Source organism: Anthonomus grandis, chromosome 17 (genome assembly GCF_022605725.1).
Source record: "Anthonomus grandis grandis chromosome 17, icAntGran1.3, whole genome shotgun sequence".
NCBI lineage: Eukaryota > Metazoa > Arthropoda > Insecta > Coleoptera > Curculionidae > Anthonomus > Anthonomus grandis.
Genome location: NC_065562.1, coordinates 16,986,967 through 17,006,511, shown reverse-complemented (window position 1 = coordinate 17,006,511; position 19,545 = coordinate 16,986,967). Strand labels below are relative to the sequence as shown.

Sequence of the window (19,545 nt, the reverse complement as noted above, 5' to 3'; positions counted from 1 at the left end):
ACAAAAATCAGAATATTCTGACGTTTTCTATTACACATTCCAATATAGCACACTTAAAATATTCCAAACCTTCCTTTATTATCCAGAACACAATATAAAATTCTATAAACCTCATTAGCAAAATAATTCACGAATATTATTAGTATTTCCACCAACAATTACATCCAGATTATTCCACGCATGAATATTTTCAACTATGAAAGGAAAATATTCAGCGAAGCCCTTAACAAAGTAGAAGATCAGATTGAATAATAATATTCGATACACTGACGATCTATTAAAAAAAAATCTATACTGAACATCCTTAAAAAATGCCCAAAAGATTAATAAACTTGAATTTGCTTGGTCCACCTTGTACGCCTAATATTCTAGTTGATTAAAATAAGCCGAAGATTAACAACTACATGCCGGCCTTAAATCCGCTGCAAAACGTCCAACTATAATACTACTATACGGATTTTATGGGTCGGGACATCTGGGCGCTTTATGGTTGATTAAATTTAGAATACTGGAAAAATTTCGGATGGTTTATTTAACACAATTTAGTCGTTTGCAACTAGGATAGTTGCCAGATTTCAAGTGTTTTTGGGCAATAGGAACAAAAATACAATGAAATAAAGAGGTATAATATATAGCGTTTATTTTGACACATATTTTTGCTGCAATAAATTGGACCGAATATCACATATTATAATGGACACATCTATAAAACTGGACAAAGCTTTAATATAATAACGTTAACTGTAGTAGAGCAGATCCAAGCGTAGAATGCAAGAAATTCCATGAATTAAATATTTCCTGCTTAGGCTTCTCCTATCAGATGCAATAAGCATTTCTCGTAGTGTCCAGAACATTCGCCCTAAAAAAGAATGTTCATATCAGCGGTATTTATGCTATCAATCGGATAATTGTTATGGCGCATTCACCATAGTATCAGTAATTTTGATAAAGTGCTTGGTTTCTACACTGTATATTGCTGAAAAAGGTCTTAAGGCAATACTATTGAACCTGTAGGCATTTTCTCCTCACACAAGATTCTTTAAAAATTGTGTGACGCATTCACCATAATATCAGTAAGTTCTTAGTTTCTTACATTAAAAACTGCTTAACCTGAATAATATCATTCATTTCATCTTATGATTTTGAATACATTATTCGGCGCATAGTCAGTCAAAATTAAACATTTTTTCAAAGGGATTTGCTGAAATATTTTTGTAAGTAAGTGCTTGGTTTCCAATATTACAACTTATACATCCTGTATATTGTTGATAAAAGACCTTAAAGCTTAACTATTGAATCTGAATATAATGATAAACAGTAGGTATTTTGCTCCGTTTTAATTTTAAACAAGATTTTGCCAATTACCATCGTAAGTTGTATGGCGCTTTCACCATATTATCAGTAAATTTGATGAATTTGTAAATTGTACGGCGCATTCACCATTGTATCAGTAATTTGCAAACTATTTTTTTAGCATTACTAATCGGACTTCACTTAAAGACATCACTTATTTGCCCTAAATTTGAACATTTCTTAAATTAAAAAATTAAAATTTAAACAAAAAATTAAGACACTTTCTCTTTTCAAAATTTCAAAATAAAAATTCAAAACATCTACTTTTCTTCCAGAAATTTGAAAGCTTTGAATTTTTTGAAATATAAAGTCAAAATCAACTCCCACCCACCTTTTCAAAATTCAAATCAAAAAATCAACTTTTTTTCAAAATGTTGAAATCTCTGATTTTTTAGAAATTGAAAGGTGAAATCAAGACACCCACTTTTTTCCAAAAATTTGAATTTTTTGAAATTTAAAGTCAAAAGCAAGAAACCCAATTTTTCACCAAAAAGTTGAATCTTTTGAAATTTACAGTCAAAATCAAAACATCAACTTGTTTCAAAAAAAGTGAAATTTTTGACAGTTAAAGTCAAAATCCAGACATAAACACTTTTTCCAAAAATTTTAAATTTTTTGAAATTTTAAGTCGAAATCAAAAAACCCACTTTTCTTCAAAAATTTTGAAATTGTTGAATTTTTTGAAATTCAAAGTCGAAATCAAGACACTCAATTTTAAAAACTTGTCAAAATCAAGTCTTCCATTTATTTTCTAAAAATTTGAAAATTTTGAAATTTAAAGGCCAAATCAACCACTCAACTTTTTTCCAAAAGTTTGAATTTTTTGAAATTCAAAGTCGAATTCAAGACAGCCACTTTTTTTCGAAAATCTTGAAAATGTTGACTTTTCAAGTCAAAATCAAGTGTTTCACTTATTTTCTAAAAATTTGAAAATTTTAAAATTTAAAGGCCAAATCAACCACTCAACTTTTTTCCAAAATTTTGATTTTTTTGAAATTTAAAATCAAAATCAAAAAAACCCACTTTTCCTTAAAAATTTTGAAATTCAAAGTCTAAATCAAGACACTCAATTTCCTTTAAGAAACTTGAAAATTTTGACATTAAAAGTGAAAACCAAAACATCCACTTTTTTTTCCAAAAATTCGGAAATTTTGAATTTTGTGAAATTTGAAGGAGAAATCAAGGAACCCACTTTCCAAAATTTTGAAAATGTTGACATTTCGAGTCAAAATTTTGAAACTTAAAGGCCAAATAAACAACCCAGTTTTTTTTCTAAAATTTTGAAATTTAAATTAAAAAGAAGTAGAAATCAAGACAGTCACTTTTTTCCAAAATTTTGAAAATGTTGAAATTTCAAGTCAAAATCATATCTTGCACTTATTTTCTTAAAATATGAAAATTTTGAAATTTAAAGGCCAGATTAACCACCCAATGTTTTTCCAAAATTTTGAATTTTTTGAAATTTAAAGTCAAAATCAAAAAACCTACTTTCCCTTAACAATTTTGAAATTGTTGAATTTTTTGAAATTCAAAATCTAAATCATAGCACTCAATTTCAGAAACTTGAAAATTTTGACATTAAGTCAAAACCGAGTCAAAACATCCACTTTTTTTTCCAAAAATTCGGAAATTTTGAATTTTGTGAAATTCAAAGTTAAAATCAAGACAGCCATTTGTTTCCAAAATTTTGAAAATGTTGAAATTTCAAGCCAAAATCATGTCTTGCACTTTATTTTCTAACAATTTGGAAATTTTGAAATTTAAAGGTTAAATCAACCACCCAATGTTTTTCCAAAATTTTGATTTTTTTGACATTTAAAATCAAAATCAAAAAACCCACTTTTCCTTAAAAATTTTGAAATTGTTGAATTTGTTAAAATTCAAAGTCTAAATCAAGACACTCAATTTCAAAACCTTGAAAATTTTGACATTAAAAGTGAAAATTAAAATATCCATTTTTTTTTCCAAAAATTTGGAAATTTTGAATTTTGTGAAATTTAAAGTAGAAATTAAGACATCCACTTTTTTCCAAAACTTTGAAAATGTTGACATTTCAAGTCAAAATCATGTGTTCCACTTATTTTCTAAAAATTTGAAAATTTTGAAATTTAAAGGCCAAATCAACACTCAAGTTTTTTCCAAAATTTTTTGAAATTTAAAGTCTAAATCAAGACACTCAATTTTAAAATTTTGACATTAAAAGTCAAAATTAAAATATCCATTTTTTTCCAAAAATTTGGAAATTTTGAATTTTGTGAAATTCAAAGTTAAAATCAAGACAGCCACTTGTTTCCCAAATTTTAAAAATGTTGTAATTTCAAGTCAAAATCATATCTTGCACTTATTTTCTTAAAATTTGAAAATTTTGAAATTTAAAGGCCAAATCAACCACCCAATGTTTTTCCAAAATTTTTATTTTTTTGACATTTAAAATCAAAATGAAAAAACCCACTTTTTTTCAAAATGTTGACATTTCAAGTCAAAATCTTATTTTCCACTTATTTTAAAAATTTGAAAATTTTTAAATTTAAAGGCCAGATTAACCACCCAATGTTTTTCCAAAATTTTGAATTTTTCGAAATTTAAAGTCAAAATCAAAAAACCTACTTTTCTTCAAAAATTTTGAAATTGTTGAATTTTTTGAAATTCAATGTCTAAATTAAGACACTCAATTTGAGAAACATAAAAATATTGACATTAAAAGTCAAAACCAAAACATCCATTTATTTTTCAAAAATTTGAAAATTTTGAAATTTAAAGGCCAAATTAAGACATCCAATTTGTTTCCAAAAGTTTGAATTTTTTAAAATTCAAAAACGAATTCAAAAAACCCACTTTTCTTCAAAAATTTTGAAATTGTTGAATTTTTTGGAATTCAAAGTCGAAATCAAGAGAGCCACTTTTTTCGAAAATTTTGACATTTTAAGTCAAAATCATGTGTTCCACTTATTTTTTAAAATTTTAATATTTTGAAATTTAAAGGCAAAATCAACCACTGAACTTTTTTCCAAAATTTTAAATTTTTTGAAATTTAAAGTCGAAATCAAAAAATCCACTTTTCGTCAAAAATGTTGAAACTATTGAATTTTTTGAAATTCAAAGTCGAAATCAAAAAAACCCACTTTTTGTCAAAAATTTTAAAACAATTGAATTTTTTAAAATTCAAAGGCAAATTCAAGACAGCCACTTTTTTCGAAAATTTTGACATTTTAAGTCAAAATCATGTTTCACTTATTTTCTAAAAATTTGAAAATTTTAAAATTTAAAGGCCAAATCAACCACTCAACTTTTTTCCAAAATTTTGATTTTTTTGAAATTTAAAATCAAAATCAAAAAAACCCACTTTTCCTTAAAAATTTTGAAATTCAAAGTCTAAATCAAGACACTCAATTTCCTTTAAGAAACTTGAAAATTTTGACATCCACTTGTTTTTTCCAAAATTTTGAAAATGTTGAAATTTCAAGTAAAAATCATATCTTGCACTTATTTTCTTAAAATATTTAAATTTTGAAATTTAAAGGCCAAATCAACCATCCAATGTTTTTCCAAAATTTAGATTTTTTTGAAATTTAAAATCAAAACCAAAAGACCCACATTTCCTTAAAAATTTTAAAATTCTTGAATTTTTTGAAATTCAATGTCTAAATCAAGACACTCAATTTCAGAAACTTGAAAATTTTGACATTAAAAGTCAAAATCGAGTCAATACATCCACTTTTTTTTCCAAAAATTCGGAAATTTTAAATTTTGTGAAATTTAAGGTAGAAATTAAGACATCCACTTTTTTCCAAAAATTTGAAAATTTTGACATTTCAAGTCAAAATCAAGTCCACTTATTTTCTAAAACATTGAAAATTTTGAAATTTAAAGGCCAAATCAACCACCCAATTTTTTTCCAAAATTTTGAATTTTTTGAAATTTAAAGTCGAAATCAAAAAACCCACTTTTCGTCAAAAATTTTAAATACAGTGAATTTTTTGAAATTCAAAGTCGAATTCAAGACAGCCACTTTTTTCCAATATTTTGAAAATGTTGACATTTCAAGTCAAAATCATGTGTTTTACTTATTTTCTAAAAATTTGAAAATTTTGAAATTTAAAGGCGAAATCAACCACCCAATTTTTTTCCAAAATTTTGATTTTTTTTAAATTTTAAGTCAAAATCACAAAACCCACTTTTCCTTAAAAATGTTCAAATTGTCGAATTTTGTGAAATTTAAAGCAAAAATCATGACATCCATTTTTTTCCAAAAATTTGTAAATGTTGACATTTAAAGTCAAAATCAAGTTTTCCACTCATTGTTCCAAAATTTTGACTTTTTTGAAATTCTATGGCTAAATCAAGACATCCACTTTCATTTTTCAAAATTTCATTTTTCTCTAACAAATCGCCATATTTTCAAAATTTGTTCGATTCTCAAACATTTTCAAAATTTAAATTAAACGGCAGCGAATATTCTGAAACAAAACCCCAAATATCAAGAAAATTCAAATAAATTAAAATCATCCTTGCTTCCCGAATATTCCTAAATTACATGGCGCATTCAGCATAACATCAGCAAAATCCACTAAAAAGGCATATTTTTCAAAGCATACATTTTGTTACGGCGCATTCACCATAGTGTCAGAAATTTCACAACTTCTCCTGATTTAAACCTGAATAACCGAACACCCCAGTTTCCCATACATTTAAACCTACATTTTAATGAACCTGTAAAATAATATAAATTTCCTTAAAAAAAATCATAGTCAATCAACCATAGTATTCTTAAAATGTATCAATTTCCGATATTTTTCACATAATATCCCTGCTTTCCCTCTGATTCCTAATATCCCGACACCTTCACCATAATGTCAGCAACTCGTCGTTTGTAACATTAAGAACCATATAATATCTTGAGTTTCATTAAATTAATCAATCACATGCACTGGTCAATCTTCATTAAACCTATAGAAACCGCTGTTAACAAAATAAACTGAAGTTTCTTACACTAACTGTAAGGTGCATCCACCATTTTATCAGTAACAACTGTGCCGAGTCAACGAAAACGTAAAGAAAAGACAGTAAATATTGGTTCTAAGCAATTTCCCTAAAATATCATAAGACGATGTTTATTTTTTGTTAATTCGACCTTAAAAAATTAGTGTAAGGCAACTTAATAAATTGGGTAGCGCCTTCACCATTATATCAGCAATTTTACAAAACGCCATCATTTCTTGACCTAATGTTTACAATTTTTAAATGAAATATAAATAAAAATTTAATAAACATTGAAGACTTCTTGAAATGGGATTTAAATAAAACCAACTAAATTGTAGATAAAATTATCATATATTTAAAAAAAACAGGCACATAGAACAAAACGAATCAAACACTTATACAACATAAAAGAGATTCAGAAAATACAGATTCTGACAATAAAAACACGGACTGCTTAGGCCGGTTCTCCGATTAAATGCAAGAGACACTTTTTGTAATGTCCCGAAGTGTCGCCCTGTAACAAAACACCTTAAAGTAAAAAGTGAACATCCCAAAACCATCACATTAAAAGAAGAAGTCACGTTAATAAAGGATGAGTTTCTTACCTTATATTAACATTAAATTGTTACAAACACTTACATAGGCCCGGAAAAAACCGTTTTAAGCAAAAAAACGACAATAATATAAAAAAAGGTACCTTAATAGCTTCAGCCAAGGACTCTCCGTAATTGGCCTGGTACTCCCTCTTAATTTCCACCATATCAATTTCACACCTGGTCACCACCAGTCGAATAAGAGCCCTATCGTTGGTACCCAAACCCTTCATGCTCTTATTCAACAATTTAGCAAAATACGCGGACTGGTTCTTGATCGAACGTATAACCGCCAAGAAGCCTTGCTCCTCGTGACCAGAAAACTCATTTTTAATCGCCTTTTCAATATCGTGCCCTAAAACAACGATTTACATTAAAACTTTGCCGATTTCAAAAAGGGCCGTTATCACTTGTACATACCAGTTAAATTTTGATACTCCTGAAAAATCAATTGCAACTGGGCCCAGTTTCTTTGACACAAAATGGCGTTGAAGGTGCTCTCGTCCGTGCCCAGTTTTAGTTCGCCCGCTCGCAGTAGGGCCTGGGCGTCTGCCCTTGCCGCCTCCGGGTTTACCATCATGCTTTCGTCGCGGTTCGCGTTACATAGGGATACCATCAGGCGTTTGAAGGTGCCCGAGGTGTCGCCCATGAGGTCCTCCTCCAAGGATCGGTGGTATTCTATGGGGGAAAAGTGGAGGCAACGAGTTAACACAAGTTTCATTCATTCAGGAGTTTCGATTTGGAATTTGAATTCAATAGACTGAATGGTTGAACATTATTTTAGATGCCTGGAATATTAGGAAAATGCCTCCAAAAGGGTGGAATAAAATATTTTGTATTAATTAGTGATTATTTTAATATTCCATATGCATTTTAAATAATTTTTCATTTTATTAGACTCCTTTAAAATATTTTTTTTATTATTCCAGGCATTTGAAATTTGAACAAAAATCGTTTCAAATGCCTGGAATAATAAAACATTTACTCCAAAGATGTGGAATAAAATAAAAAATAATTTGAAATTCATATGGAATATTTAAATAATTAATATGAAATAATTTTAAGCCTATTCAACGGTTCCGGAAGCGTTCTCTTATATTCCAGGCATTTGAACTAATTGTTATTCGTCAGTTTCATCAAATTTCAAATGCCTGGAATGATAAAAACTTTACTCCAAACATGTACTCCACGAATTTCAAATAATTTTCAATAAAATGGAAAATTATTTGAAATTCGTGGAATCTTAAAATTATTACTATTTAATATGAAATATTTTTGAGTTTATTCTACACTTTTGGAAGCGTTTTTTTCATATTTTAGGCATTTGAAATAACTTTTATCTTTAAGTTTGTTCAAATTTCAGATGCCTGAAATAATAAAAAATATTCCAAAGACGTGTAATAAAATGAACAATTATTTCAAATACATACTCACTAACTATTATCAAATATTTGTTAGTTTATTTCACGCTTTTGGAAGCATTTTTTTTCATATTCCAGGCATTTGAAATAATTTTTTTTATTCTCCAGTTTATTCAAATTTCAAATGCCTGGATTAATTACAAATTTACTTCAACGACGTGGAATAAAATGAAAAATAATTTGAAATTCATATGGAATATTTAAATAATTAATATGAAACAATTTTAAGTTTATTCCACGCTTCTGGAAGCGTTCTTTTATATGCCAGGCATTTGAAATAATTTTAAATGATTTTTTTTTTGTTCAGGTTATTCAAATTTCAAATGCCTGGAATATAAAAAAACGCTTTCAAAAGCCTGGAATAAAGTCGAAAATATTTCATATGAATTAGTGATTCTCCTAATATTCCCTGAATTTCAAATAATTCTTCATGTTATACCACGTTTTTGGAGTAAATGTTTTATTATTCCAGGCATTTGAAATTTGAATAAACTAAAGGATAAAAATTATTCCAAATGCCTGGAATATAAAAGAACGCTTCCAGAAGTTTGGAATAAACTTAACGTTATTTCATACTAATTATTGATTATTTTAATTTCCATATGAATTTCATATAATTTTTTCATTTTATTCCACGTCTTTGGAATAAATTTTTTATTATTTCAGGCATTTAAAATTTGAATAAATTAAAGGATAAAAATTATTCCAAATGCTTGGAATATAAAAGAACACTTCCAGAAGCGTAGAATAAATTAAAAATTACTTCATATTAATTATTTAAATATTCCATATCAATTTCAAATATTCTTTCATTTTACTACACGTCTTTGGAATAATTTTTTATTATATCAGACATTTGAAATTTGAACAAACTGAAGGATAAAAATTATTTCAAATGCCTGATATTTAAAAAATGCTTCCAAGAGCGAGGAATAAATTAAAAATTATTTCGTCTTAATTATTGATTAGTTAATTATTTCATATGAATTTTAAATAACTTTTCATTTAATTCCACGTCTTTCGAGTAAGTTTTTTATTATTCTAGGCATTTGAAATGATTTTTTTTGCTTCAGTTTATTTAAATACCTGAAATAATAAAACATTTACTCCAAAGACGTGGAATAAAATAAAAAGTTATTTGAAATTCATATAAAATATTAAAATAATCATTAATTAATATTAAATATTTTTTAGTTTATTTCAAGTTTTTGAAAGTGTTTTTTCATATTCTATTCTATTCTATTTCATATAAATTTCAAATGCCTGGAATATAAAAAAACGCTTTCAAAAGCCTAGAATAAAATTTAAAATATTTCATATTAATTAGTGATTGTTTTAATATTTTATGAATTCCAAATAATTGTTTATTTTATTCCACGCCTTTGGAATAAGTTCGTTATTATTCCAGGCATTTGACATTTCAATAATGCCTGAAGTGATTTTTATCTTTCAGTTTATTGAAATTTCAAATGCCTGGAATAATAAAAAACTTACTTCAAAGGCCTAAAATAAAATAAAAACATATTTGAAATTCATAAGGAATATTAAAATAATCACTAATTAATATAAAAAAAAATTTCAGTTTATTCCAGGCTTCTGAGAGTATTGTTTTCATATTCCAGGCATTTGAAATAATTTTATTCTTCAGTTTTTTCAAATTTCAAATACCCGAAGCGATAAAAAAATTACTCCAGAGACATGGAATAAAATGACAAATTATTTAAAATTCATATGAAATATTTTTGAGTTTATTCCAAGCTTTTAGAAACGTTTTTTCATATTTCAGGCATTTGAAATGATTTATTTTCTTCAGTTTATTCAAATTTCAAATGCCTGGTATATGAAAAAACGCTTTCAAAAGCCTGGAATAAAATTAAAAATATTTCATATTAATTACTGATTATAATTATAGTTGATTATTCCAGGTACATATTTGAAATGATTTTTTTTGCTTCACTTTATTCAAAGGCCTCGAATAATAAAACATTTACTCCAAAGACGTGGAATAAAATGAAAAAATTTTTAAAATTCGTGGAACATTAAAATAATCAATAACTAATATGAAATATTTTTGAGTTTATTCCACACTTTTGGAAGCGTTTTTTTCATATTTTAGGCATTTGAAATAATTTTTATTTTTCATTTTATTCAAATTTTAAATGCCTGGAATAATACAAAATTTACTCCAAAGACGTGGAATAAAATTTAAAAATATCTGAAATTCGTGGAATATTAAAATAATCAATAATTTGGATAAACTATTTTTTAGTTTATTTCAGGCTTTTGAAACTGTTTTTTCATATTCCAGGCATTTGAAATGATTTTTTTTGTTCAATTTATTCAAATTTCAAAAGCTTCAAATATATGAATTTCAAATAATTTTTTATTTTATTCCACGTCTTTGGGGTAAATGTTTAATTATGCCAGGCATTTGAAATTTAAATAAACTATAAAATAAAAATTATCCTCCAAGGATCGGTGGTATTCTATGGGGCAAAGTTGAGGCAATGAGTTAATGAGTTAATTAATTGAGAGTTTCGATTTGGAATTTGAATTGAATAGATTGAATGGTTGAACATTATTTTAAATGCCTGGAATATTAGGAAAATGCCTCCAAAAGGGTGGAATAAAATCGAACAATATTTTATATTAATTAGTGAATATTTTAATATTCCATATGAATTTTAAATAATTTTTCTTTTTATTCCACGTCTTCGGAGTAAATTTTTTATTATTCCAGGCATTTGAAATTTGAATAAACTAAAGAATAAAAATTATTTCAAATGCCTGGCATATTTAAAAAATGCTTCCAAGAACGTAGAATAAATTCAAAAATATTTCATACTAATTATTTTATTATTCCATATGAATTTTAAATAATTTTTCATTTTATTCCACGTCTTTGGAATAATTTTTTTATTATTCCAGGCATTTGAAATATTTTTTCTTTTTCAGAGTATTTAAATTTCAAATGCCTGGAATATGAAAAAACGCTTTCAAAAGTCTGGAAAAAAATTTCACATTAATTAGTCATTAATTTAATATTCCATATGAAAGTTGTTTTATTCCATATCTTTGGAATAAGTTTTTTTTTAAATTTGAATAAACTAAAGGATAAAAATTATTCCAAATGCCTGGAATATAAAAAAAACGCTTCCGGAAGCGTGGAATAAACATAAAATTATTTCATATTAATTTAAATATTCCATATGAATTTCGAATAATTTTTCATTTTATTCCACTTCTTTGAAGTAAATTTTTTATCATTCCAGGCATTTGAAATTTGAATAAACTGAAGGAGAAAAATTATTTCAAATGCCTGAAATATTTTAAAAAAGCTTCCAAAAATGTGGAATAAACTCAAAAAAGATAAAAATTACTCCAAATGCCTGGAATATAAAAGAACGCTTCCGGAAGCGTGGAATAAACTTAAAATTATTTCATATTAATTATTTAAATATTCTATATGAATTTCAAACAATTTTTCATTTTATTCCACGTCTTTGGGGTAAATGTTTAATTATTCCAGGCATTTGAAATTTGAATAAACCAAAGAATAAAAATTATTCCAAATGCCTGGAATATGAAAAAACGCTTTCAAAAGTGTGAAATATACTCAAAAATATTTCATATTAATTAGTGATGATCTTAATATTCCATATTAATTTCAAATAATTTTTCATTTTATTCCACGTCTTTGGAGTAAATGTTTTATTATTCCAGACATTTGAAATTTGAATAAACTGAAGGAGACAAATTATTTCAAATGCCTGAAATATTTTTAAAAAGCTTCCAAAAGTGTGGAATAAACTCAAAAAAATTTCATATTACTTAGTCAGTATTTTAATATTCCAGGAATATCAAATAATTTTTCATTTTATTCCACGTTTTTGGTGTAAATTTTTTATTACTCCAGGCATTTGAATTTTGAATAAACTGAAGAATAAATTAAATTATTGCAAATGCCTGGAATATAAAAACAATACTCTCAAAAGCGTGGAATAAACTCAAAAATATTTCATATTAATTAGTGATGGTTCTAATATTCCTTGAATTTTAAATAATTTTTCATTTTATTCCACGTCTTTGGAGTAAATGTTTAATTATTCCAGGCACTTGAAATTTGAATAAACTAAAGAATAAAAATTATTTCAAATGCCAGGAATATGGAAAAAAAAATTGCTTCCAAAAGCGCGAAATAAATTCAAAAATATTTCATATCAATTAGTGAGTATTTAAAATAATTGTTCATTTTATTACACGTCTTTGGAAATTTTTTATTATTTCAGGCATTTGAAATTCGAACAAATTATTTCAAATCCCTGAAATATGAAAACAATACTCTCAAAAGCGTGAAATAAACTCAAAAAATATTTCATATTAATTATTGATTATTTTAATAATCCACGAATATCAAATAATTTTTCATTTTACTCCACGTTTTTGGAGTAAATTTGTTATTCTTCCAGGCATTTGAATTTTAAATAAACTGAAGAATAAATTAAATTTTTGCAAATGCCTGGAATATGAAAACAATACTCCCAACAGCGTGGAATAAACTCAAAAATATTTCATATGAATAAGTGATTGTTCTAATATTCCCTGAATTTCAAATAATTCTTTATTTTATTCCACGTCATTGGAATAATTTTTTAAATTATTCCAGGCATTTAAAATTTGAACAAGCTGAAGGGTAAAAATGATTTCAAATGCCTGAAATATGAAAAAACGCTTCCAAAAGCCTGAAATAAACTCAAAAATATTTCATATTAATTAGTGATTATTTTAATTTTCCACCAATTTCAAATAATTTTTTATTTTATTCAATTTTCAAATTTGAATAAACTGAAGAATAAAAATTATTTCAAATACCTGGAATATGAAAACAATACTCTCAAAAGCGTGGAATAAACAATATTTCATATGAATTAGTGATTCTTCTAATATTCCCTGAATTTCAAATAATTCTTTATTTTATTCCACGTCTTTGGAATACATTTTTTATCGTTCCAGGCGTTTAAAATATGAATAAACTGAAGAATAAAAATTATTTCAAATGCCTGAAATATACAAAAAAACTTTTAAAAGCGTCGAATAAACTCAAAAATATTTCATATTAATTAGTGAGTATTTGAAATAATTTTTCATTTTATTCCACGTCTTTGGAGTGCGTTTTGTATTATTCCAGGCATTTAAAATTTGAACATACTAAAGAATAAAAATTATTTCAAATGCCTGGAACATGAAAACAATATTGTCAAAAGAGTGGAATAAACTCAAAAATATTTCATATATTAATTATTTGTTATTTAAATATTCCTTATGAATTTCAAATAATTTTTCATTTTATTACACGTCTTTAGAATTTTTTTATTATTTCAGGCATTTGAAATTTGAACAAACTGATGGATAAAAATTATTTCAAATGCCTAAAATATGAAAACAATACTCTCAAAAGCATGAAATAAACTCAAAAATATTTCATATTAATTAGTAATAATTTCAATATTTCACGAATTTCAAATAATTTTTCATTTTATTCCACATCTTTGGAGTAAATTTTGTATTCTTCCAGGCATTTGAAATTTGAATAAACTGAAAAATAACAATTATTTCAAAGGCTTGTAATATAAAGAAACGCTTATAAAAGCGTGAATTTATTTTTAAATGATATATTAATGAATATATTATATTTTAATGAATATTTTAATATTCTCTAGGTGTATTTCAAATTATTTTTATTAAATTAATTTTATTTTATTCCACGTTTTTTAAGGCATTTTTATCATTTTCCAGACGTTTGAAGTTTTTTTTTAATTTCAAACGTTTGGAATATTCGTTAATTTTATTTAAGGATATCTGAGTAATTATTTAAAATACTCCAGGCATTTGAAATAATTTTTAATTTTAAAGTAATTTTTTCTTGGCATCTGAAATATTCATTTCAAATTTTAATCAACGAAATTTTAGTATAGTTTTTATTTTCGCATAATTTTATATAGGATAACCATACATCTAAGAAAATCATTAATATTCAGTACTAACAAAATCAGGCTTCGACAAAATGATAGAGACAGGAACGGACTTGTCTCGTCAATGGTAGTAGAATTAATTAAATAAATGTGGTGCTACTATATTTTATATTGAAAAAAAAAGCAAAAACGTACATTCAAATTAAATATTAAAAAAATAAAGTATTAAAGAAAGATTATTGTGAAAGTAACAATTATTTCAAATGTCTGGAATATGACAAAAACGCTTTCTAATGTTAAGGTGAGGTTCATTCAAGTGAAAAAAAGGTCTTTCAGCTAGTTATATAAGTGACAAATTAGTGCTGTTTCTACATAATCATAATTAAAATACTATAATAATTACAAGCAGCAGAAATTAATTCCTTCTTAATAATTTAATTATTTTGTACAGGCAGTTTTTCAGGTTTTTTTCACGTTTTTTCTAAGCAATTGGTTTTAATTTTTGTCGGTTATTTGTCGTTTTTTCCTGGCATTCCAAGCTATTTTTGCAAATTCGCCCAGGAACGGATAGATTACCTAATAATATAAAAATCTGTGATAATATCAATCATTTTAAAATGGTAATGTTAGGTTCATGTTTTGTTTTTTATATATATTTTTTTCCTCTTATTTTAATCCTTTTCATAATCTACGTTTAAATTTCAAGTTTTACTATAAGTGTCTTAGTTCTCAACATTTTAGTATAGTTGTCCGTTTTTTATTTGTATTTACTTGTTATAAAAACCTGGTATCTATAAGTAATAATTTTTTCATCTCTAACTCTTATATTTATGTTGTAACTTATTATAATATTAAAATCCTTTAATTTACATGTAGCAAAATTTGCTAAATAACAACATGAAAATGTCTTTCTGATATTAACCAAAAGGTGGAACCAACTAATGATAATGAATTATAATAACCTACAGTTTCTATACGTCAGTGTATTAATTATCTTCCCTTTTAATTAATTAAAACGAACCCTTCGACCGTCAAACTTTTTCATTAAATTCAATATAATTTCTCGACATCTTTAAAACGGAAAAAGTACCATATAAACATAATAACACATTGCCTTACTTTTACGGAAAGCATCTCTGATAACCATAATTTCCTCGTTGGACTTGGTGCATAGAATTTCAATGAGGACATCCTCGTCCGTCCCCGCGCCCTCCATAGCGTCGTGTAACTCTTTCGCATAATACTCCGGGAGCGGAGTCATCATGGCCACCAGTAAATTCTCAAAGTTTCCACTCGTTTCCGACTTCAGGTCTTTCACCAAATCCTTTAAACAATACACTGAATCAAATATGAACAAGATTAAGAGTGAGATCATAAGAAAGTGAGTAAATTCGGTCATGATGTACAATAATACAACGAATCCAATATAAAGGAGATGACGTACCTTGCCATACATAGTTTTAAACTCATAATCGATGCGTAGTCTTTGGGCGTTGGTCCTATGGGCCAAAACGTTGATGATGGCCTTCTCGTCGGTGCCGAAACCCTTCATCGCTTTACGTAAGATTTCGGCATCTGCCCGGGGGTCAAACGGGTTGGCCGGTACCACCGTGGGGGTTCTCTAAATAATCGATGGACAAAAAACAAATCAATTAAGTTAACAAATCTTCCAGGAATTTGTTTTTTTATTCCAGGCTTTTGGTGTCTGGAATGTTTTTTTTTCAGGCTTTATAGAAATCATTTTCTAAGTAATTTTTTGTGTCTGTTATACATAATATGTCTCTCTCATACATCATAGAAGCTTTATTGTCTCTGCTATCTATTTTTTCAACTGTGGTACAGGCTGGAGATTTTAACATAAATTTTTCTGACTGCAACAATAAGACTGACTAATTGAATTAAATGTTTCAATTTATAAAATGCATGTAAAATAGCCAACTCATATGTCACAGTTCTCATTAATTACCTATTGTATGTCAATTGTTCAGTTATAGATGTTGCTCTATCATATCATGTCATAATGCTGTTTTATGTAAAATCTCAATGATTTCTCTAAGAAAGAGCAGGACATAGGTTAGGTAACATTTTTAGACTTGATCCTTTAAGTGATTTTCACCATAGACTAATGAATGTTTTCAACAAAGAATTTCCAGTACAGGTTTTGGAAAATGCTGAAAAAATGCAAGTTTTTGAAAAATTGCCCAATAGAATATTTTGACTACTTCCAGGCAATTTAATATTTCCAGTTCAATTGCCTGGAATTTTAATTGAATTTCTTCCAGACAGTTAAGTGAATTCAGTCATTATCAATTAAGCAAGTACTAGTGTGATGTAATATGTATATTATAATTAGTATATTTATTATAAAATAGCAATGCCATAAATAAATAATAAAGATCCTATTATTTACTGTGTTTCCCCTTAACTAAATCCCTCAATAAACATTTCAAAGCCATAGCAAATAAAACGTCACTAAAATATGTGCTACCAATTTTACATAGATAAGACACATTATGTAAATTTATAAACAGCACATAGGCGACAACATAAGCGATTCCAAAAATGGCAAATATGTGGGCGATAACAATCGTAAATATTCCACTCATTTAAGCTCAATTAAACAAATTAAAATTTATAATTATCAGTTCTAATCCACTAATGGCTGCCTATCATGCAAAGCACAAAAGGGAGTGTTCAATATCCCTTAATAATTATACCCGATAACAAAAAAAATAAAATATATCTACCTTCGGCTTATTATATGAGCCAGCCCTTGCAGGGGGTGCATACCCGACTCCCCCATATGGTCCCCTCGGTCCTTGGTAACCTTCACTACCAGGGGCAGCACCAGGAGCATGACCATAACCACCACTTGCAGGAGGATAACCTCCACTAGACTGTGGAGGATAACCTGTACTCTGTGGAGGATAACCTCCACCAGACTGAGGAGGATAACCTGCACTCTGTGGAGGATACCCTCCGCTAGATTGTGGTGGATATGGTCCACTAGGAGGAGGATATGACCCACCGGGAGCTGGCGGATACCCAGCCGAAGATGGAGGATAAGGAGAATGATGTTGTGGGGAAGGAGGATAGTTGCCCGCCCCCGATGGTGCACTGGGGGAATAAGTGGGTATCGGCAAGGGTTGTGGCATTTGCATTGGGGGTCCTGCCGGAGGGTACCCGTAAGGCTGCTGGGGAGGGTAAGGGGAGTGAGAGGGGTACGGTGCGCCCCCGGGTTGTGTGGGGTAAGGAGCTCCCGGTCTCTGGCCCTGGTAATTTAGGAAATTGTTATTGTTATCATAAGCCGGTAATAGGGAGGGAGCTTTCATTCATAATTATGACTGTACTGTACATGCAATTTGAACACATATTGGAGTGGTACTTACTTGTTGATAACTCATGACGGCTGCAGTACTTCCTTGGTGTTATAAAACTGAAAGGAGAAGACTAATTTTAAAACAACTGTCTAAATAAGAGTGTTAATATGGAGTGTGACACTTTTCACTAAACTTATTAATTACAATGTAAATGGATTTCGTTGACAAATAAATAAACTTTTAACTGCTTTTGACTATTTTTAATTAAACTTTCTTATAAAAATACAGTTGCTAACTGTAATCCGCCTTGAAGGTCAAGATTCTCCTTTGACCTGTTGCTTTAAATCCATTAAAAAAGACTCACATTTAAATCTCAAATAACAATATAATTAATCATTTATTTACTTACATGTATGTATACACAATAAGATTAGTAACAAATTGCCAGAATTATAATTCAATCACTGCTTTATATAAAAAAGAAATTGGAGCTGGTCAGTGCTGTGACGTGACCCTGTGACTAATAAAACCCAATTTTGGATAATTCGGAGAACATCCAGCGACGTCAATAAAACGTAAATTAATGGGAAACTAAGTATTTAAAATGTTTTTGGTCTAAATGAGTTAAAACGAGAGTGAAACGCCCGGTAATAGTGGAAATTGTTAACCGCAAAATATCGCTGTTCTACTTTGAGAACTGGATTTGAAACAATTGCCCACATAGGCTATTCGCGGTCTCTCTCTCTTTTTATGTTGTTACAAGAGAGATAAATGCTACCCGTATTGTCTTTGATTATTTAGTTACTGAGCCCTGACAAGAATAATACCAGAGAGAGAGACGTAACTAAAACTGTAATAGAAAATTAATTTACACGTTAGTGGCACTCTCTCTCTCTCTCTCTCTTGTTATTATTATTTAACAATAGAATGGAATGCTAAATGATTACTTACTGGACTGTGTTTCACTTTATGAATTAACATAATGAGTTTGAGAGAGATGGACTATTGAGTTACGTCAGTGTCATTGTTTCTTTCTATTATATTGGGATAACAGAGATAAGCGCTAACAGTATGACTTAAATTATAATGCAATAAATGAGAGATTAAAGGGAGGTAGAGCTCAGTGTGAATAAAAATGTTCTTATTTTATTTAAAATTTTCCGAATAAAAGTCTGATTTTAGGGTTATGTATTATTACTTTCTTATATTTTGTCAATTTGACAATTATTTGACAGCTGATGAATATGTGGATCTCTCTTTTTATAATGGGATAGTAAAGATAAGCGCTAACAATAATATGTCCAAATTGCAATGAAATAAATAGAGATTTTTAAGGGGAGGTAGAGCTCGGTATAAATAAGAATGTTTTTATTTTAATTCAAATTTTCCAAATAAAATGATTATTTCAGATATTGTGTAATTGTTTTATTAACGAATTCATTATTATTTTAGGGTTATGTATAATATTTCACTAATAAACACGTCAAATTGACATTTATTTGACAGCTGTCAAAAGAGCATGGTATATAGAGCTTTAATGTTATTTAAATTTTTCGGAATAAAATTGCTCTTTTTATTTATGATTTCAATTATTGTTTTATTATTATTTTAGGGTTATGCATAATTATGCACTTACACGTTTGACAGTGTGACAGCTATCCAATTAATTGACGTTTATTTGACAGCTGTCAAAACAGTGGGCGAAACACAGTATATGGTTAGTGTATAAGCGTTAATGGAATATTTGGGATCCTCAAGGATTCATGGGTTTAAAGGTTAAAAAGTGCATTTTTTCGGTTTCTACCGCATTTCATGGTCCAGGCACGCCTTGAATCATTTTAAAATTTCTCTTTTCTTAAGTGGTTGAACCCACTAGAGACCTGAAGCATCATTTCATAACGATCCT

At 27.8% G+C, this 19,545-nt stretch overlaps 1 protein-coding gene across 3 annotated transcripts; it reads right to left on the bottom strand.

Moving 5' to 3' along the window:
- Positions 1-615: 615 nt before the first annotated feature.
- On the bottom strand, positions 616-18,354 carry LOC126746281 (annexin B11-like). Of its 3 annotated transcripts, none has more exons than XM_050454449.1 (8): positions 18,049-18,353; positions 17,709-17,755; positions 17,067-17,591; positions 15,764-15,940; positions 15,439-15,643; positions 7,347-7,604; positions 7,031-7,281; positions 616-859 (listed from the first exon to the last, which is right to left on the bottom strand). In XM_050454449.1, exons 2-8 carry the CDS (start codon positions 17,721-17,723, stop codon positions 803-805), a joined length of 1,488 nt encoding a protein of 495 aa, XP_050310406.1. In that variant the 5' UTR covers positions 17,724-17,755; positions 18,049-18,353; the 3' UTR covers positions 616-802. The 3 variants fall into 3 exon arrangements, with proteins under 3 accessions (XP_050310406.1, XP_050310405.1, XP_050310407.1); XM_050454448.1 differs by lacking the exon at positions 616-859 and adding an exon at positions 6,666-6,847 and having other exon boundaries at positions 18,049-18,354; XM_050454450.1 differs by lacking the exons at positions 616-859; positions 17,067-17,591 and adding an exon at positions 6,666-6,847 and having other exon boundaries at positions 18,049-18,354.
- Between the last annotated feature and the right edge of the window lie 1,191 nt (positions 18,355-19,545).